Source organism: Lepidochelys kempii, chromosome 4 (assembly GCF_965140265.1).
Source record: "Lepidochelys kempii isolate rLepKem1 chromosome 4, rLepKem1.hap2, whole genome shotgun sequence".
Lineage (NCBI taxonomy): Eukaryota > Metazoa > Chordata > Testudines > Cheloniidae > Lepidochelys > Lepidochelys kempii.
The window spans coordinates 13523131-13545508 of record NC_133259.1 but is presented as its reverse complement, the minus strand read 5'-3'; the positions used below and the strand labels follow the sequence as shown (position 1 = coordinate 13545508).

At 43.1% G+C, this 22378-nt stretch overlaps 1 protein-coding gene across 3 annotated transcripts in view; it reads left to right on the top strand.

Moving 5' to 3' along the window:
- Window positions 1-22378, top strand: part of CCNI (cyclin I) — a 51624-nt gene that overhangs the window by 3749 nt on the left and 25497 nt on the right. For 2 of the 3 annotated variants that reach the window (XM_073340442.1, XM_073340444.1), the window contains exon 2: window positions 17913-18069. The exons of the other annotated variant lie outside the window; for it this stretch is intronic. In XM_073340442.1, coding sequence (XP_073196543.1) covers window positions 17956-18069 — 114 coding nt within the window. In that variant the 5' untranslated portion in view covers window positions 17913-17955. The remainder of the gene's footprint in view (window positions 1-17912; window positions 18070-22378) is intronic. 3 annotated transcript variants of the gene reach the window in all.

The window sequence follows — 22378 nt, the reverse complement described above, 5'->3', positions numbered from 1 at the left end:
GTGGTGGTGTCTTTTGCATTCTCACTGTCCCTTTTGCTAGCAGTATCTGAAGAGGCTAGGGCTGAAATGTGACCTACACAGCAGGGCTATACTCGGGAAAGTTAAGGCAAGTGAATTAAAGGTGTAAAGTCAGTGCGCATTAAACACTGTGTGGATGCTTTTATTCAGGAATACAGGGATCTTAATTATCTTTAACTTAATCCTCCTTTGGGACTACTTCATTATGGCTTGTGCAGAATGCAGCTGCCCTCTTGTGAAGTGGTGGCTCTCATCCAGAGTTTGTCACACCTGTGATCTGTACTGCTTAACCATTGATTCCAAATGCTATTTAAGGTGCAGGTTTTAACCTGTATATCCTTAAATGGGTTGTGTCCTGGCTACCTCAGAGACTCTCTCTCCTTGTTTGATCGCAGCACTCAGCAGCCACGGTATTATCTTCTGAAGTCATTGATGGGGCTGGCAGCTGGGCTGTTTCTGTGAGGGGCTATGACTTTGGAATTCCCAAGTCCAAATGTATTGATCTTAAGCTGTTTCTCTAGGCTTGAGTGTTGGGGAAAGTCTTGGGTGTTTTCGTTTGGCATTGTATAGTTCTTAATGATCTATTTTGTACATGTTCCCAGAAGTCTGGATTTGATAGTTGGATCTTTATGGTCCATTTATCTTTTCGCTTCTCAGGGAGCGTTGTGTGAGTATGGGTTGAGGCAATAGAAGAAAACATACAGGTACAAGTGCTGTATCTGTTCTATGAACAAATAACTGGCTTCGGTCTCCAGAGCTGGCAATCTGGCATCTTTAACTAGGACTGCAATGCAATTTGCCTGCACGTTTTAATAATAATTTTCATAGCTACTAAAATAACTCAAACTATACAAATAATCTCTTTAAAAAGATATGTTTTAGATACATTTCAGAACTCTAAACATGCTTTGAGTTTTGGTGCCACTAATTTTGTCTAGGCTTTTTATTTATTTATTTTAATTATAGGATAAACTTTCAAAGGTGTTAATGGCAATGGGGTACCTAACTTCCCTTCATGCCTTTTGGAAAATCTCCCACGTAATTGTTTTCTTCCCTGTCATCCTTCTGTCCTTGAGGGCTGGGTCTTCCAGTGTCCTTTGATTGCCTGGTTTCCTTGTGTAGTGGCAGTGATGAGAAACAAAAAATGTACTTACTCCCACAACGGAGAAATGCTCAGTCAGTGGAACTCAGCAGCTCAGAATCCCCCGTGGGAGATTTCCTTCCACGGAAGAATCCTTCTCTTTGCATCTCTGCACCTAACAGTTCACTGTGGCTCTGGTTACTAATCCTGACCTGGTACCAGACTGGAGTCCTTAAAAGCATGTATCTTTGCAGGTTTAATCCTTTTGGTTTATACTGTATTCAGCTGCTTTTAGAAGCAGAATATTGTGGTGCATAGAGCACTGGAGTGCAACTCAGAAGATGAGGATGCTATTTCTGGGTCTGTCGCTGGCCTGCTGTATTACCTTGGGCAAGTCACTTCACCTCTGCTTGCCTCAGTATTTGTACAGTCTTTGTAAAGTGTTTTGAGGTCTCCTGATGAAGCACTATGCAGGAATTGGGTAGTGGTATTATTTATTAAAGATATTTGACCTGATTTACCTGGCACTTACACGTGTGTAACTCAGGAGTTCATCTGATTAGAGGAGAATCAGGCCCATGTATTGATTTCTTTTCTTTTACCTTTGATTTTTAATTCTTGTAGGGAAAGTTCAGTTTCTCCCTTATTCTCTGAAACTTCAGATGCTGCACTGCTTGGATAGAAGGTATTTCAAATAACCCAAACAAACCTAAAACATATAAACCATTTTGCATCGAAGCTGCTACTATTCTGAAGTTCCAAAAAGCTGATGAATATTTTGTCAGAGGTGCTGATCATGAAAACTTCTCTGCTAGATAGCATTTTTACACAAGAAAGTCTTATATTGAAGAAGAAAGTTGGGTACTTTAGAAGTGTACCTTTTATTGGTGGCCTTATTTAGATTTTTTTTCCCCAAAGCCGTGTGTAAACAGTAGCTAATTAGTAAAATGGAGTTAACAATACTGAAAGAGGAGATGGAAGGTTTTAATGATTTTTCACGAGATCACACACAGCACTGGCAGAGCTGGGATTAGCCCTCAGGAGTTTCTGGCTCTGCTCAGGTCACTAGCTCATGCTTCCCCTTCTGCTCATTGTCAAATTCTGAAGGGCAGCAGAACTGACCAGATGCTTGTAAATTTCACTGGGGGTCTTGGAAGGAAAGAGCAGGGGTAGGAAATGAATTGTGGAGGGCAGCCCTGTTCTTTCTCCCCATTGTCCACCAACCTCAGCAGTGGAGGACTGAGGCTCTGATCCTAAATACCTTTGAGGATCTGGGCACGAGTCCCTGTTGCTACTGTCATTGGCAAGTAGATTTTTTTTTAAGGCCTTGATTATGACCTAATCATCATTCAGTTTATAGTAATGTTGAGGTGCTTGTACTGTTCTTAAACTGCTTTTAGTCCCGTGCAAGGATTGTTTTGGGGAGATTGAATACATTTTTCCAGTTGTCAAGGTTTTGGATGTGGTGCTCTCTCCTAACATTTCCACTGTACTAAGTGTTCAACCCGTTGCTAAAAATTCTACAGAGGGGGAAACGTCAGTGTCAGTTTAGGGTTTGCAAAGATAGGTGTGGCTTTTTTTATAAATACACGGAAAAGGGAAATTCGTGGTAAGTTTACAAAATTCTTATATGATGTCAGAATAATTCCCGTAGGTGGAGATCTACAAAACGAATTTTTCAGGGGCAAAAGTAATTGATACCAGGTTTAAACTTTGCTGATTCCTAATAGCTATCCATATCATACTATTTTCTCTGGCTAGAGAATTTACATACTGATGTTTGAATCGTAAAAGTCGTTGCTGAGCATTTGCATTCTGTAGTTTGTTGGGAAGTGCATCATGGGCATGAAGCCTGCTGCAGATTATTAATGGTTGTGCTGTAAGCCAGCGTTTCTCGCATGCGGCCACCAGGGGGCTTTTCTTGCGGCCACAGCCTGCTGGACTGTGATGAGGGGGAAAAACCAGTGGTCCCTCTCCCATGGCTGCTAGCAGGGGTTGGGCTTGGCCCCCCTCCAGAGAGACGGAAGCTGGTGGAGCAGGCAGCTGGTAAATGCCTCACTTTCCTGGGTGGATCTCTGGCTTTGGGCTTCAGCCCTGGAGTGGCGGGGGTGGGTGGGCAGGCTTTGGCTGCAAGACTTTGGGCTCCGTCCATGCAGTGGCAGGCTCTGGTTCCAGGCTTCAGCCACAGGCCTTACTCTCTTTCCCCCCCTTCCCCATCATCTCTGGCCCCTGAAGCCTCCCTGCCCACCTCCCTGTCTAGGGTTTGATTTGCCCTCAGGCTTACTGGGGCTTAGTAAGTCTGCTGTGAAGAGTGATATTAACAAACATACATAATATCACTTTTTACAGCAACAGACTTACTAGCTAGCAAGCCTTAAACAAAAACCCAAAAAAGCAAAAGAAACAACAACAAAGAGAAGAATGTGCAAAGCGTCTTATTTGTGTTTCTATTCTGTTTAGGTCCAGTAAAGAAAAGACAACTGTACATTATTTTTATTGAGTCTGCAAAAACAAATTCCTATGTGAATAAATTACAATGTCTTGGACATGTGTATGTGCATGTTTATTTGTTTTTCCTAAAGTTAATTAAATATTTTAGGAAAAATTGTCAGCACGGCCACCAGTAAGACTTTGTGGCCACACTCTGAGGCCACCAAAATTTTTGTTGAGAACCCTCATGGTTGGAAAAACTTAATAGTTATACCTGTAAGTGCTAAACTTTGTGATCTCTGTCCCACCATTCAAATTCCAGAAGAATAATACTAGTCTTTTATATTCTAGGATTTATAAATACAATCTGGTTGGATGAAACATGGTCGCATGTTCTAAAAGTCCCCTTGAATTGATCGTTGCAGACAATTTAGCTTTGTAATACTGGGTTGTCTTTGGTTGAAGGCAAAATAATGAGTGTCTAGGCCACACCTGTCTGCTTACAGGGTTTGAAGGATTTTTTAGGCCCTCCCTCAGGAGTTTCGGTGGGGCCAGAGATGTCAGAGCCATAAGTGCTGTAACCATGTAACTGGCTCTGAATGGAATAGAGGGTGAATTGAAAATTCAGGCAGGCCACAAAGAAGGTATGCTTGAGCTCCACAGACATCTAGTTTCACTGAAGTTAAGAGAGGTTTTTTCAAATACCAATTAAAAATGTCTGTTTTTTCAAATGATAAAACCCGTGGGTTAGAGGTGGATCAGATGGGAAGAAAATCTCAGGCTTCTCAAGTCTCTTGTTTTCCTGTTTGTTCACTAACTGCAGATGTTATTGATGTGCTGTCTTACTAACCATAATGGAAAGCTGCAGTTGGTAACAGTATGCAATAAACTGGTCTAAAAGCTCACTCATGAGTAACATGTTACGGCAAATAGTCAGTTTTGCTCATCAGTCTAGAGATCAGATGTTTCTTTTCTTTAACTTGATAAGGGAGGTGCTGAATTAAACCATTTGCCAGAGGTTCTGTGCCATGGTGACATTATTTTTGCCTTTGTATCACAAGCCAAATTCTCTGCTGATGTAACTGTTGACTTCAGTGGAGTTACACCAGCTGAGAACTTGGTCCCAAGAATCTTGAGGCTTTACTTTCATAATACAGTTTGAATTTTAAGTGCTCAGATTGTTCTCTGTAAGTACTACCGTCCAGCTGATGGTCGCTGTTCTTGAAGGATCAAACTACTATAAACAAGTTCACCATCAGCTGTAGCTTGTTCTTTATTGGTGAAACAAAACGGGAAGCACGCAAACATTTGGAACAGAGAACTGCACGTACTGCTGTAACCGAGTGTATGGGAACAAATGGCGACTTCAGACTAAACATTTGCAAAGCAAGCAGAAAGGGAACTCCAAGACGCAAAGGCTGGCACTCCCCAAATCTGCAGAGTTTACCTCCTCTGAGCTGTGGCGTGGGCATTCTGGGGATAGAATAGTCCAGGTGTTTTAATACTTACTCTGATCCATTGGTGGCTTCATGAGACCTTCTCAGCTTGAGTTACTTGCGCTTCTGACATGAGTACCTGTGCAGATGCCCCAGGACCAACCAGCACAGGAGGGCCATCTTAACACTGAAATTTACACCAATTTGGCAGGTGTTTGCAGAGAAGAGCCAGAACTGTGCTTGTACAGTCCTGTATTAGTGGACACTTGGAATTGTATAATTTACATTCTCTAATTGGCATCTTGGAGAGAAGGGGCTCTTAAATTGGGGGTCGGAACCTATCAGGGGGTCACGAGGTTGTTACATGGAGGGTTGTGAGCTGTCAACCTCCACCCCAACCCCGCTTTGCCTCCAGCATTTATAATGGTGTTAAATATGTAAAAAAGTATTCTTAATTTGTAAGGGGGGTTGCACTCAGAGGCTTGCTATGTGAAAGAGATCACCCGTTTTTTTAAAAAAAAAAGGTTTGAGAACCACTGGTCTAGACAGAGAACACATGATCCTTGCAGACGATTTAACTTTGCAATACTGGGTTGTCTTCAGTTAATGATGAGGAGGGCATGGTACCCTCAGAGCCTAAGAATGCTGTTCTACATCTTCTGTACCTTATCTCCTACTTGATCTGTTGTTCCAAAAGTGGCTTATTTCTCATTTCCTTATAATTGTCTCCTCTTAGTGCCTTAAACTGCACCCACAAGTTAGCAGTAATCTCTGATAGCTATCTCTGAAGGTGTTCTGAGTGTGCACTGTGAAATATCGGACTCACTACATGTTTAGTTTTGTTTTTAATAAATGGCTGGTGGTGATTGCTTTCTCTTAGCATCCTGTTCGCAGTTGTCAAGGGGAACCAAATTATTGTAATTGCTCTGTGTGCACGTGTGGGTGTTAGAGAAACAACATAATTGGTCAGAAATAAGACTTAAGAACAGTAATTTTTTTACCCAATTTTGTTTTGTCGCTGTTCAATTATATTAATGACTGGCTAGAGCTGCAAAAAAATGGAGCTGTTGCTCAATCTGTTCCATGTGTATCTAGCTGCAGCTGTATTGCACTCCTCTTGTTTGGATGGTTGTATTGTAAAGCAATGCAGAGTATTTTTGTTTCTGAATGTGTAACAAACAAACATCAAAAACTAGCATTTTATGAATGTGAAAGCCAGTGATCCTTATTCTAAATATACTACCCAATCTTTGTGGGTTTGATTCTCCTTACATCTACATCAGTGTAAATCAGAAGTAACGTAAGTGAAGTCAGTGAGTTAGATTGGTGTCACTGAGAGGTGACTTGGACTCTGCATCTGCTGCATTAGCATGTTTGTAATGAGGGGAGCAAAGAGCCATTTCATAATGCTGTGTGGTGATGTTTTAACTTAGGCACTCTGTGCTTTAGCATGTACAGAAGGTGTATGCTGTCCCTAGTTGTAATGAGCCACATGTTAAACCGGTGCAGCTGTTGTCTTGAGACTGAAGAGAATGGGTTGTGTTGGTGTAAGGGTGTATACAGTTTGCTCAGTATGGTGCAGTTGCTGCCTCATATTTGCCTTTCATTTTGACTAGTACCGGAATAAAAAGTGTTTTTTATATGTCACAACAGTTTTATTTCCTAGGGTTCCCTGTCTGTATCCACATTTTATCTATAGTCCTGTGCGTAAATGGTAAGCTCATCAGGGCAGGGATCGTATCTTTGTTATGTTCGTACAGTGCCTGGCACAGTAGGTGCTACCGCAATAATAAATGTACATAATCCTGACTTTGTAGTCCGTGGCATGCACTGAAGTCAGGCTAACTAGTGTATGAGATTTGAGTGCCCACAATTGCAGGATTGGGCCCAGTAAACGGGCACAGTCTAATGTCATAAAAGTTTACATCTCAAACAGCATCTTGTATGTGTAACAACGTATAGACATATAAAATAAGGGCAGTGTAAAGCTCAACGGTGCAGTGTAAAATTCAACCGTGTTTTGGTTTGTAGCAGTTCATGCAAAGCTTGGGGGGGGGGGGAATTGCTTAACGTGTGAGTGGAAGGAGGTGGTGGTTTTGCTTTGAATGTGGGTACAAATAAACCAAAACCTAAAAGCAAAACTCGTCAAAAAATGAGCATCGGGGGCATAAATTTTGCAGCTGCAGCTAATCTCAACGGTGAGTTACATGTTGCCCACAGTAAGCGGGGGTGTTTGTACTGACTTAGAAGCAGTGCAGGAGAAGGAATTGTGACTAAATTTGCCACTGGTTTATACCATTATCAAATTATTTCCTGTCTCTACAGGCCAGCCTGTAGAAAGAGGGTGAGCAGAACAAAGGCAACTTTTTACTACTGTCCTCAGCAGTCCTGCCTTGAATACGTGTGGGTGGACCTGGGATTCAACATTCTTCCTCATCTCTAAAAATGGCTGATGCTTTGTTCCTAAAAGTCTAGGGCTACTGCCAACCATGCCTGTCTTCTTTTTAATTATTTGTAAGACTTCTTATCCCGAAGCTTGTTACCCTGAAGACCCTTGTTACCCTGTTACACTGTTCTGTTTTGCCTTCTTGAAAAGTTTTGCAGCATGGATATTCCCCCCCCCCCCCCACCGCACAGTCCCCCTTTTCATAAGGGAACTCTTTTGTAAACAGAAGATGTTTTAATAGTTGATTAATCAATTGTTTTAGAGTCCAACAGTTGTCATAGGTTGTTAGTCTAACTGGTTGCTTGTAATCTTGATTTATGACCATCTAGAACATTATCTATCAATGTGCTTATCGCATTCTACTCATGTCTGTAAAATACTTACAACTAGGCTTGAAAGGATTTGATTTTTAGGTAATGTCAGTAAATGTTGTTTTTCACTGTACACACACAAACCGGACAAAAATATTTCCATTGCTGGTTGGAATTTACAGACTGGCACAGTAAGAAGAATACTGCTTGAGAGCTTACTAGTTTGGTTTAAGGATATTTACTTTGTATAGTTTGTCCGTTACATATCAATTTATGTTGTAATGGTCATAAAGCCAGAAGATAAGAGACAAGTGAAGAGCCAGAGATAAGTGAAACTGTTGGATCATCTTAAAGAAGTTCTGTATTAAAATCACAAATGAGTTTGATTCCCCAGAGTTTAAATTCCAGGGTATTACTAATTAAGAGGTCTCTTGGTTTTTGGTACTGTTTCTCTCCCTCTATGTGTGAAACTTGCAAGCTGCTAATTGTGTTAGTACATTCTAAGACAGAGTCTGTTCTCAAAGCAATTCACAAGAGAGAGAGACTCAAAGCAAAACTCTAACAACAGAAAGAGCACCCAGAGACTCCCCACCCTTTTGTTGTATTAACAATTGTGATTAAAATAGAGATAGAGGATGTATGTGGATGGATGCTTGGTGTGGATAATAACTGAATGATCAGGGAGGTGCCAGCCTAAGAATCCAGTGTCCATCGGCTGAAGAAGGCGTCAAGTGGAAATAACCAGACGACCCCCCCCCCCCCCCCCGGAGGGCAGACTGGAATCCACCCAACAGCCTCAAGAATGGGAGAACCAAAGAACAAGATAACATCTTGGAGTCGTCGGGAATGTGCTATCTGCTGATTGATTCAGCAACAGCATGATGAAGCAATTCCCATAGACTGGCATAGGAAGAAATTCCTATAAAAATAGACTCTAAAAAGTGAGAACTTTGGGGTCTGATTCTGCAAACCAACTTCCAGGAGCATCAGATGAGCATCTGACAAGGCCCTGCTCCCTCCTCATGTCCAGGCCACCTGGCCAGTGACTTGGCATGAGCAACTCTAAGGCTGGTAACTATGATAACAACCTTGCAGAACCTGTGTGTGTGTGTATGTGTATGTGTATGTGTATGTGTATGAATGGAATGTTATAGCTATAACTAACTGCTTACTATGATTCTTTCTGTATTCACAATAAATGTGGTATTTTGCCTTTTTCCCTTTAATAAGATCCTGCTGGTTTTTATTTTATTGGTACAACAAAACCCTTCAGGTTCAGGAAACGACTTTATTCTGTGGACATGAAGGACTCTTTGGAACTGCGTGTGATCATTATTCAGCCCCGGGTGGAGGGCGATGGTGCTCATGAGAGAGACTGTGTGGAATCTGTAACGGGCCCTGAAGAGGGAGGATGTGGCAGAGGGACATGTGGCCATGAGGGAACACATGGAGAAGGCATCACCTCTAAAAGACTTGAACCTCTAATTTCAGGGCAAGAATCACCAACTTATGACCTTGTTTGGAAGAAAGCAGCCTTCAGAACAAAACTGAAGGTTTCACACAGCTGACTTTCACCCTTTCCAACTTGCCAGCAATTCCTCAAGAAATATGACTGTGGCCAGTTGAGCCTATGCTGAATGGATTAAGAAGCTGCTAGATGTTTGAGCAGTAATTAAAAAACTTCCAAGATTTGGTGGGGGTAGAGGAGGAGGAAGGAGAGAAATCAGTCTAGTTGTTAAAGGAGCCATTTTATTCTAACGCTACGAAAGCGGAGGCCAAAATTAATCTGGAGTTGAATGCTTTACAGTGGTCCAATCCACCCTGATCCAAGTTTATTGAATTTCTATGGTGATTGTGGTGACAGATATCCAACTGCCTACAAAGGCTGACATTTTGGGCAAGCCAGTTTGTCCGCTCTAGGTTCCCATTCCTTCGCGCCCCCCCCCAATTGCCATAATAGTTCCTCAGGTGCATGCATGCACACATTTAATTGGATGTGGTACAGATAGTATTACCACTGGTGGGACCTTGGAAAGTGTCTTTTGTGGAGGGAGCTTGTCTGTTACGAATCTGAGCACATAAAAACAACAGGGTTGCCTAATGGGCTCCAGCCCGACTTTTTTATAAAGCTGGATTCAAAGAAGCAGTTCCACTCTTTCCGTTTGTTTCCTTCCCGTACAGCCTTTTCATGTGTATTTGGTCTGTGTGCTTTGTAAAGCATAGTATATGCTTGCAATGCTCTATAATTTTTTCTTTAAGTGAGAATGTATCTGGTTAAAATCTATGTTAATTTATATGCAAGTTAGTTTCAGCCTTCAGGCTCCTTGGCAAGTTGCCCATGGTGCTCTGAGTGCTGCAAAGGTTATGTTTCAGAGTAACAGCCGTGTTAGTCTGTATTCGCAAAAAGAAAAGGAGTACTTGTGGCACCTTAGAGACTAACCAATTTATTTGAGCATGAGCTTTCGTGAGCTACAGCTCACTTCATTGGTATGCATCCGATGAAGTGAGCTGTAGCTCACGAAAGCTCATGTTCAAATAAATTGGTTAGTCTCTAAGGTGCCACAAGTACTCCTTTTCTTTTTGCAAAGGTTATGTGCCACTTTGGCTTACAGGGACACTTTCAAGGGCTTAATTTTATTGTAGTTTTTTTTTCCTGTCCCATTTCCAGTTTATTTACCTCCTGAGTTTGGAAACGAAATGTCTCTCTTCCATTTGGCAAATTTTGACTTTCCACCCCCCTTCTCTTAGTCCCAGTGGTGGCTCTAGATTCAACATTCTCAGAGGTATTTAACCCTTCTTCGCTGCACCTGTGTTATTAATTCAGGGCACTTTTGAAAGTGTCCCTCAGTCCTTTGCTGTCAAGCTATTCAGTGAGGTACAGGTGCTCTCTCTGTTCACCTGGTGCTTCTGTGCAATGGAGCAGCTGCCTCTGTATAAATCGTTAACCTCTTGCTCCTCCTCACTCCTGCTGGTAAATTGTATTGTCAAGGGCTTGGTCACACTTTGGTTCATAATTAAATATTCTCAAGAGACCAGATAACCCGTATCAGTGAGGTTTATTGCTAAAAGTCAATAATGGAATAGTACAGGAAAAGTTCAATATGATGCCAGTTTCCAGGAACCTATCCTGTGTAGCATTGTTGAATTCAGCTTACCAAGAAGGTTTGCTTCTGAAGTGACACATTTCAGCTAATGCTTTTTAGAGGATGATTTTACAAGTTACAAAACTCTTTACACATCACTCAAATCCACCCCACCAGTTCCTACCAGCTCCTTAACCTGTTCTGTATCTTCCTTATCTTTGTTTTGGCGACTAGCATTTCACGCTCTGGTCCATGAATGTACCTCCCTGGCTTGTACCAGGGTAGGACATTAATGTACTTTTGCCTTTGATGAGTTACCTATTTTCTAATGCCAAAGCTGACTTCAGTTTTGTAAAGTGTTATTGGATACTTAGCATAAGTGAACAGGATTATAAAAAGGCATAGGCTGATTCAGGTCATGTAACAGCTAGAAATATATACACAGTATAATGTTATATTGATATTGTGGGCTTAATGCATAGTAGTTATATGCAATGTGAATAAAGTATAACCCCAGCATGTATTGGTCAACCCTCCCTCCCTCCCTCAGGTGTAGGTGCCCACTCAGCTGGGGGAAGAGATTCAAATTGCCCCTCCTCTACACTCTTGGGGATGAGTCAACCCTCTAGGGTGGGTTTATGACTTTCCCTTGAAGTCTGGGTTTATAAAATGACCAATAGATCTTTTTCGTTCATGTATGTAGTTTGTTCATCCATCAAAGACACAGCATGGATATTAATTGTTGTAATTGTCTCTATTGGATAAGTCATCCAAGTATCACTACATTACAAGCCCACAATAGAATTATGAAAATAGTCTTCATACTGACATTTTGTCGCATTCTCTTGTATACAGTGGAAAAAGGCAATACAAAAAGTGAATCATGATCAAGTGGGTGTATGATAGCATACAATATATTAGTGCCTTTTGTGTAACTGTGTGTAAAATATATCTATAAAAATATACCTAGCCTACATTCCATTACATATTGACTGTTGTAGTCAAAGAGAAATGAAGGCATGTATGATATAACCTGGTCATGTTTGCGCTAAGCTGTTAAGACTCTCCTGGTTCAATAGGAGGTTTTAATGCTCAGCCCACTGCTAATCTTGTCTGCTACATTTATTAAAGACGTGGGTCAGACACCTCTCTTTGGGCAGCCAGAATTGTGCTTTTTTTTTTTTTTTTTTAAACACTGCAGTGTGACTCTTGCATTGCATCAGTTGATTTCTTATGAGGAGAGGCAGTGATTGGCCTGCCCTGCGTTGCCCTAGGACCAGTACTACTCTCAAAATCTTATGCGATACACTCCCTCGCTGACTGCTTCCTTCTGTTGCAAGAGCTGGACCTTTTTTCACCAACCAGGCGTCACTGTTGGGAGAAAAGGGGGCTGAAAGGAAGAAACGTTCTCTTCTGAGTCCATTGCTTTCTTCTCTTGCATCAGTTACTTCCTCACTCTTTTATCTGTAGTGCCCATAGAAACATCTCTTGCCGGGAGTGGGAAGACCAGTGGGAGCACTGACTGTCTCAGAAGAATCCCTGTGTAGAGTGCCTCATGAGAGGAACGAGGAGATACTGGCTCAGGGTTTCTTTGTGCAAAGGGGTTGGGAGCACACTTTAAAGCGTGACCTTTGAAAGAAGAGGTTAGGCAAGAGTGAGTGACTGGACTAGAGTGCAGTGAAATCCATTTGTGCTGTAAACATTGTTGGAGTGGGTGTTTTGGTCATGATATAGGAAAAACAATTGACAACTGCTGGTATAAACTAACTTTTTTTCAAAACTCAGCCTAGAAAAGAGTATAGATTTTGCTTTCCTTAGAATCCAAAGATTTGCCAAAGTGTGTGCTCCTTTTCTTCTGAAGGATGGAATCCAGCCTTGAGTGGAAAAAAATCTGTAAGCATTCCAGACCTTCCGCCATTAGAGACAATGGGAGGCTTGCCATTAACTGTGATGGGAACAGAATCGAGCCCTGTGTTATCAAAGCTGACTGTTATGGCCTGAATTGTGTATATTAAACAAAATAACTGGAGGAGTAAAATCGTGAAAGATTGACTGTTGCTTGAAATCTGTAGCCCCTTTTGATATTTTAGGTCTGGAGTTTAAGGCCTGGCTAATTATGTTTTCTGTGCTAGGAAATCAAGGTATGATATTCACAAATATTTTAAATAAAGGGACATGATGTTCAGGGTAACGTTCACTCATGCTTCTTGTGAAGCATGAGGAGAAAGGACCTCTGTGCTTCCAAAACAGCCCTTGAATTTTGTTCCCAGGACTCACGCCTTTGATGCTGCTGGTTTGAGGTATAAGAACAGAGTTTAGGCAGTGCTTTAGGGGGCTGATCTAAAACCAATGGAAGACGGTGAAGTTTTTCCATTGGCTTTCGTGGGCTTTGGATCAGATCCTAAAAGCACTGCTTGTCCCGTCCCCCGCTGCCTCGTTCATTCTCTTTTTTTTCCCCGTGTACTTATTTTATCTCCTATAAAGTTAAGTGTTCACATAAGCCTTTAATTACAGTCTTTTCCAATTCTGTACCCTACAGTGCAGTCTGACAGGCTGCAGTTGATATCCTGTTGGATGTTACCCAGCTAGGATTACCTGTGTAAAGAATGTTTCATTACTTAGCAGTTACATAGCAACTGAACTCCTAAGGGTCTAATTGAATTTGAAAATAAGTTATGTCCAGCTGCTGTGCTGTGGAGTCCCTGAAAAAAATCCAATTTTATTTAGGAGGTGTGGAAGAATGATTTCTGTGACGTGGGAGCTAGTGTTATGTTTTATCTAAATCTGTTCGTAAGGACCAAATCCAACGGGTGTTGAAATTAAAGGGAGTATTTCCATTGGCTTGTTCTAATTGCAGTTGGATCAGGTCCTAAATTATTGTAACGTGCTTCCTAAATGTAGTCATCAGCCACCAATATAGGAAGCTAGATTCTCCCCTGCCTGGACCCTTGTGTTGTCACACACACACCTGTGCAAAGTGAGTGTCGAAGACCATTTATTGTGACTTGCTGGTGTTATACACCCAATCTGTGCAGGTGTGAATGACTGTGAAAGGCAAGGGTGGATCAGGCCCCAGGTCTATATTTTTGGAACCAGCAGTTCCAATTCTGCAAACCTTGAAGTCGGAGGGAGTTTTGCCAGTGGGTGTGGGATTGAACCCCATCCGTGTGAATTAAGTCTACAGGCCTGATTCGATCTCTCACTAGTTTTACAGCTGGGTAACTCTAGTGGAATTACTCCTGACTTATCCTGGTGTTAGTGAGGTTTGTTGTTGTCTCCCCCTGAGAAGAGGTACTTGTGAAAAAGCAGTAAATGAGAAGTACAGCAGTTACCCACATGGAACAAACCCAGAGAATGTAACAGGGCAACTTCCCTTCTGCTTTTAAAAGGAAACTTTCCCCTGTGAAAATGGTAAAAGGGTACTGCACTTAAATAAAGATTTATTCTGTGTAAATCCTCAGCTGATCCATTAGAAGCCAATATCCGGTATTTTTCATAAATTTTAAAGTATTTTGAATTCGTTTAGAACAGGGGTCGGCAACCTTTCAGAAGTGGTGTGCTGAGTCTTCATTTACTCACTCTAATTTAAAGTTTCACATGCGGTAACACATTTTAATGTTTTTTAGAAGCGCGCGCTCTCTCTCTCTCTCTCTCTCTCTCTCTCTCTCTAAGTCTATATATTATATAACTAAACTATTCTGGTATTGTAAAATAAACAAGGTTTTCAAAATTGTTTAAGAAGCTTCATTTAAAATTAAATTAAAATGTTGATCTTACGCCGCCAGCCCACTCAGCCCACTGCTAGTCTGGGGTTCTGTTCACCTAGGCCGGCAGTGGGCTGAGCGGGGCCTGCGGCCGGGACCCTGGCTGGCAAGGGGCTGGCAGCCAGAACCCCAGACTGGCAGTGGCCTGAGCGGCTCAGCCCACTGCCGCTCAGGGGTTCCATCTGTTGGCTCCTGCCAGCCGGGATCCTGGCTGCCGGACCCGCTCAGCCCGCTGCCGGTCTGGGGTCCCAGCCCTGCCCACATACAGTGGGTACCTACCTTCTCCCTGGTTCTGGCCATCTCTTCCTCTCTCTCTCTGCACTGAGCTGAGGGTGGGAGTGCACTGAGCACAGGGCTGGGGGTGAAGGAGCAGGCTGGGGGTTGGGGTGTAGGGTCTGGCCTGGAGCTAGAATGAGGGGGGGCTCAGGGTTGGGGAAGGAGGTTTGGGTGTGGAGTGCTTACCTGGGCAGTTCCCATTTGGTGGGAGGGTTGCAGGTGGGAATGTGTGTGTGGGGGAAGGTGCAGGAGCTCCCGTTTGGTGCTCAGGGTGGGGGTGGGTGCAAGAGTCAGGGCTGGGGCCATGTGTGGGGGATCCAGAGTCAGGGCTGGGGTCTTGGGGGGGTGAAGGAGTCAAGCAGAGGGCTGGGGGTGTGTGAGGGGGATACAGGGCTCAGGGCAGGGGCCTTGAGGGTGTGCAGGGCTCAGGGCAGAGGACTTTGTGTGTGTGTGTGGGGGGGGGGGGTGGGTCAGGGCAGAGGGCTGGGGTCGTGGGCTGCTCACGGCACGGGGCTGGAGGGGATATGCCCTGCTTCCCCAAGGCCCTGCCCCTGCTTCTTCTCTGCCCCCCCCACCTCCCCCCAGCATGCTGACTCAGCTCATCAGCTGATCGGAGAGGAGGAGGGGTAGGAACGCAGCACACTGCAGGAAGAGGCTGGGGAGCCGGCAGGACCAAGCTTCTGCCCCTTGCCCCCGCGGGAGAGGGCAGGGAGCGGAGAAGAGCGGGCTGGGCCAGGCTGGATTTTTAATGGCACGCTGCTGCCTGCCGGGACCCTGACAGGCAGCAGCGTGCCATTAAAAATGGGCTTGCGTCATAGGTTGCCAACCCCTGGTTTAGAATATTCACTGGGAACTTGAATCTGGAAATCGCTCCATCCATTGTCACTCTGGTTCGTTACTCTAGTATTAGGCTGGCATAGGGTTGGCTAACAAGCTGGGGGTTTAGTTTGTTCGCTTCACTTTGAAGCGCTTGTTTTGGAAGAATCTCAGAAGAGGTGAAATTCAACCTATGCACAGAGATCACACAAGGTGTATACATCACTTAAACTGTACTTGAGGGCTTAAGTGGGATTGAAGAGATGTTTAGGCCTTGTGCATAAGTCCGAGTGGGGTGAATGGCACCTATTAAGAACTGCAGGAATCTTAGCAACAGATTAAAAAACTTGGTTTAGTCTCCCTTAAATTTGTGATACAGCGTACTGAATCTGCCTTTTTAAAACAAACAAACAAAAAACGAACAAAACCATTTTTGGTCTGGGAGAACCAATTTTCTCTTGTCGTTGCTACCTGTGCTGTTACGTTGACGGAAATAGTAGCAGGGTATCTTATTTACTGTACAATTTGACAGAAGCATGAACTACATTATATTCATAAATCTAAGAACTGCAGTCTTTGTAAACAGCCTGGCCAGCCTCCTCCGTATCGTGTTTCAGATTTCACAAGAGAGCACACAAATAGTTCAAAGTTTAAATACTTTCCCATGGACTTACATTTACAGCATGAATCGTTTTGCCTGACTGCCTTAGTACAATCAAGAAATCTGTGCTCACAAAAAGTGGCTGGTGATATCTAGCTGACTTAAATAACAAACTTAAATCCTTTTTCTCTTGAAAACATCTTTTCTCTGATTCAACTATATTAGAGGGTCCATTTAAAAAACAATTTTTTTTGCTTAAAATTGTAACAAATAACATCTAAGTTTTAGTTCTGAAAGCTATTGAAGGAGAGGGCATGCTTCTATGTCCCCCCCCAACCCCTTTTCATTTATTTACTTGGTGCATTTGTGGGAAGATTTTACAGGTAAATGGGACTTGTGCTCCTAAATTCTGTAGGCTTCTGTGGGAAAATTTTCCTCCTTGATTATCTAGATTGCAGGGCATTTATGCCTTTTCTGTGCTAATGAGTTTTGTATAGATTCCCACTAATGCTCCAGCTGAATTGGAATTAGTGATGGGTGGCTTCAGGTTAGAGGAGCCTGGTCTGCAGTAGGGGTAACACAGGTTCAGCTGCCTTGGAATAAACACTGGTTGGGTTTTTTGTATTTTAAAAATGTTCCCTAGTGTAGATATGGCCTTAAAAATTGACATGTTCAGTCAAGTTCCCCTCCACAGTTGTTGACTCTAACCTACTTTAATTACATCCAAGAATAGCTTTCCTGTCCTCCTAGGTATCATTGCAGGGTATGTGAAGCCAGTTTCAATTTCTGTGAATTATAAACCACATTATGGGTAAATTTCAGAGTAACAGCTGTGTTAGTCTGTATTCACAAAAAGAAAAGGAGTACTTGTGGCACCTTAGAGACTAACCAATTTATTTGAGCATGAGCTTTCGTGAGCTACAGCTCACTTCATCGGATGCATACCGTGAAAACTGCATCCGATGAAGTGAGCTGTAGCTCACGAAAGCTTATGCTCAAATAAATTGCTTAGTCTCTAAGGTGCCACAAGTACTCCTTTCATTATGGGTAAAACTTTCAAAAGTGCTGAAGTGACTTAGGAATCCAGCTGATGTTGGGTGTTTTGCCCTTGTGGATCAGCTTTCAGGATCTGTTCCTAAATTCAGTAGTGCATTATTTACACAATAGACCATGTCTATGGAGCAGTGTGTAAGCATCAAGAATTCCTGACAATGGATCTCAGATACGATTTTTCTTTCTAAATATGTTCTTGATGGGAGTACTGATTGGTTAAAGCAGTTTGATTATCATGTTAACCGCTTTAGGAAGATCCTAGTGTCTGGGTGTAGTGCCTCACAGTGGTGCCCAGACTTTAATCTACTTTATGATCTATCTATAAAATGTTTTTAATAATCATCCAAAGTATTTGGTAGACAGAATTGCATTTAATGGTCACTGCTGTTTGTCCTCTCATTTTCACCATATATATAATTTTTAAAGCATTCATTTCAAATATTTGTCGGGGGCTGAATGGTAAATTGTTCTTGTCTTTATCCTTGATGTGTACGTAGTTCCATTCTGTGCAACTCTTGAGCTGTAGCGGTCTTCATTCTTGATTTAAATACGTAGGCCCGACACAGTTGTGTCACTGGTTTGTATTTGCTTTTGCAGGTAGCTGCATCCAGTTGGGTGGTAGGCGGATCCAAGGATTATCATGAAGTTTTCGGGGTCCCTGGAGAGCCAGAGATTGTCTCTCCTCTTGGAGACGGCAATCTCTAGAGAAGCTCAGATGTGGAAAGTGCATATGCCCAAAATTCAGCCCAATCAGGTAAAGTCTCTTATGTACATTTTTTTACTCGATGGGAATATTTTCTGGCATATTTTTCAGTGAATAACTGAACCCGTTACATGAGAAGTGATCCTACTGCCTGGGGGAGGGAGGTTAACCTTTAATTCAATGTAGTGACTAATGCTTTGTTTCAGGAACATACCCACAGTCTGAGGTACAGAACGTGGTGTACGGAATACAGTGTTAAATCACTGCTATTTCTTCTAGAAGTACTCACACACATTTGGTTTTATTAAACTGACACTGTGAATTGCCCTGATAATTAATACACGTTTGCTGCTATACAGTCAGTTTGAAAGGCAACTCAATTGTGTTAGGTTAAGTTTGACTTACAATATATTGTTGTTGAAATCCTGGGCAATTTTCTACGTGAAGCATCCTATTGCTGGTCTGTGTGTTACTGCTGACATTAGCTTGGTGTGCGGTCACTCCCTTCTGAATTTTCTTCTTCAAACGTAGGGCCTTTTCTGCCACCCTTACTCATATTGGGCCAGATTTTCCGATAGCGTATATTGGTGTTACTCCATTGACTTAAATGGAGTCACTCCAGTTTACCCTACCTGAGGATCTGGCATCGTGAATAATACCCTACTCCACGAGTAGTCCCACTGATTTCAGAGTAGTGTATTACTTAGTGTAACTAAAGATGGCAGAACTGGGCACAGAATTGGCATTGGTAAACAGTGAGTTCCCGCTTGTGTTCTGTGTATCGAAAAACCCCACGTAGCATATTTGTTTATGAATGGCCTGCGTGCTACGTACCGGCGTAGTTTGATTTAAAACAAAATATCCCAGTGTCAGGGTGAGGGATTGGACCTTCCCATTCTTTACTCCTAGAGGCTGGGAGCGCATCAAGTCCTACTCTTGGGCCTCTTTGTGGCTGACACAGAGAGAGAACAGTATTGATGGGCTCTGGAAGGGAAAAAGGTCCATCCTTGCTTAGCTTGGTACACAGAAAACACAGGAGTGCGGGCACTCAGTAGCTTCCATTGACTTCAAATATTTACCGGAAACCAGTATTGTAGCCACAGATCTGTATCTCTGTGCAGACAATATCCAGGGCACTTAATTACAGATGTGCCCAAGAATTGGTTATTTGCATTCAAAGCATCAGTTGTTCTTTGTAACAACTATTGCATTGTAAAATTGGTTTAGTACCCACTGAAGTACAGGTTCTCCAACCATGGTATGTTTAGGTGGTAGTGGTTGTTTGAATTCAGTCTTTACACCTTGCTATGGCTGCAGTCTTGCTCTGGGTCGTCTTTGGAACTTTTCTGTGTTAGTCAGTGGATATTTCAGGACCTTGTCCTGTGAGGTTGACTTCAGTGGGGCGAAGGGTACTCAGCTACCCACAGGATAGGTACGTAGTCAGTGACATTAATTTGACGTTGTAATGTGTCTGGCCATCTGCAGATATGAAAACGGGGAGGCAGCGTTACCAGATTCTGTGAAAGGTCAGAGTGGTATAAAGTCATGGAAACAGTCTTGATTAATATTTGTGGTATCTGCAAAAATCCTACAGTGTTACTTTTCAGTAGAAAGTCTAGTTTCAGAATTGACTGATTCAGGTTTGGGATTCTACTATGCTATAATGCCATTACACATAAGGTTGACTTTTTTCATTCTGATTGCTGAGTTAGGATTCATGCTTGGAAAAGTTTACTGGCCTTGAAAGGGTTTTTGTACTGGTCCATCCAAGCACTTCCAATCTTGGTAGGTCATTAAAATCACATCATTTTAATGATTATCTTGCATCTTTCCATACTTCAATTCACACATGATTCTATCAGCTGGAATGCCAGACTGCTTTGACACAATATGAAATGTTGTTTTCTAGCATTAGCGACTCCAGAGAAAATAATTACTAAATCAGGTTGAAATTTAAGCATGTGGGGGTAAAAATACATGGTAATTAGATTTAAATGAATAAAAAGAGAGCGAGCACATGCTGACATGTAAAACTACACAATTTTTATAGGTACTCGGTAACTGATAACCAGCTTTGTAGTGGTATAAAATATTCTTTTCTAGTGCTTATTGTTCATGAGACACTGGACTTCAGACTGTCACAGATCATTTCATTTTATCAGTGCTCATTTTGGCACTGTTTCATGTCATAAAGTTCAACCCATATTATTACCCTAACCCCCCTGTTATCTGAAACAGGGATATTATTCCTTAGCATCTATTCACTTCATTGAAAATGTTCTCAATAGCCTGAAACATCCAATAACACAAAATCATTTGTCTCCCTTGACCTTCAGAAAATCTAAGATGTACTGGATAGCCAATCCTGGGACTCTGTGAGCACTTAATTTTCATTGCCTGTTATAAGTATAAACTCTATTTTGACGTGGTACTCTGGTTTCCAAATGAAGAAACACACAAGGAAAATCTAATGATCAAAACTGAAAGTATATTTCTTGTTTTTTTCCTACTAATGAAAGTTCAGCTAGGTTCTTGGCTGTTTTTTAAATTCTAAAGGGGGAAAACACACACACACACACACTTTCTAGACCTTATTGTGCTCTAGTTTAGATCAGAGGTGGGCAAACTATGGCCCACGGGCCACATCTGGCTCGCAGGCCCCTCCTGCCCGGCCCTTGAGCTCCTGGCCGGGGAGGCTAGCCCCCGGCCCTTCCCCTGCTGCCCCCTCTCCTCCACAGCCTCACCTCACCGCCGGCGCCATGCTCGGGGCGGCGGGGCTGTGAGCTCCTGGGGCAGTGCGGCTGCAGTGCCCGGCCTGACCCGGTGCTCTGTGCTGCATGGTGATGGCGGCGTGGCCTGGCTCCCGCCGGGCAGCGCAGCTGTTGCACCGCCAGCCCCTGGTGCTCCAGGCAGTGTGGTAAGGGGGCACGGAGCAGAGTGGGTTGGACAGAGGGCAGGGGAGTTTGGGGTGGTGGGCAGAGGGCAGGGATGTGGATGGGGTCGGGGCAGGAACAGGGGTTGAATGGGTGCGGGGGTCCCGGGAGGGGCAGTCAGGAAGGAGGGGGGTTGGATGGGGCGGCAGGGGGCAGTCAGGTTCAGGGGTTCCAGGGGCGGTCCTGGGACATGGAGAGGGGTGTGTGTGGATGGGGCACGGTTTCGGGGGGGGGCTGTCAGGGAACTGGGGGGTTGGATGGGGCAGGAGTCTGGGGGAAGAGGGGCAGGCCAGATAGGAGGTGGGGGCTGGGCCACGACCCCCTCCCCTAACCGGTCCTCCATACAATTTCCAAAACCTGATGTGGCCCTCAGGCCAAAAATCCCCCCCCGTTTAGATCCTTGAAAATAGTGTATGATAAAGGTGTAACATATGTGTACTGCAGTCTGCCGCAGTTTGGTGGGAATTTCTGTCCGGGTATGTTTTGGAAAGCCCCAGTCCCTGACAATGTGTATTGCTTTCAGTTTTCCTTTTTCTGACTTGTGACACACTGACTCTGCCTGTGTTTGATAGCTCTAAACCAAAGGTTAAAGGGGTTTTTCAGTCTTGAAGAGTCATCTGGCTTGTGTGTTTAGGACCACTTTGCATTTTGTTAGCACTATTAAGTTGTTTGTTCACATAAATTATACATATATACACACACACAGTAAAATAGTGTATGTATATTGCTTATGATGGTTAGGTGAAAGTTTAGTCAGGTGAAAGTTCAGAGGTTAGTTTTCTCGTTAACAAGTAACCCTCTCTGTGGCAGTTACGTTCATGGGCCAGGAAAATTTTTTTTTAGAAACTTGATGCCATTTCATCTTCCTTTTTCCTTTCCCTGCTTGTTCTGTTTTCTTTTTCCATTCCTCATGACAATGGGAATCAGGAGTCTTCAGTTCATTCCCATTTTTTCCCCACTGCCTTGTCATGTCACCTTGGACAAGACAAAATGGAGATTATCATCTTTACCCAACTTTGTAAAGCCCTGAGAGATTTCTGGATGGAATGCTCTAAGTGCAAAATAGTACTTTTTGCCTCTCCAGATGTCTGTTTCCAAATGTGGCCATGCACAAAAAGGAAATTGTACTGCTTATGAATTTTGTAGCTTTCACTAAACTGGAACTAAACATAAATTAGCACTGTTGGAGACTTCAGAGAGATGCCTGCATCCGATTTCACGTTGGTGCAATTGAGAAACAACCCCACTGAAATCAGTGGAGTTACACCAGTGTAAAACCAGTGTACCCGAGGTTGGATATTGGTCCTAATTCCGCAGTGCTGTAGCTGCCCTTTAAGTATGCCAGTCCTGATAAAGGTTACTGCTTCTCGCAGAAGAGCCTGGAAAGAGAAGAAGAAAAATCAAATGGGGAAAGAACAAAACCCAGG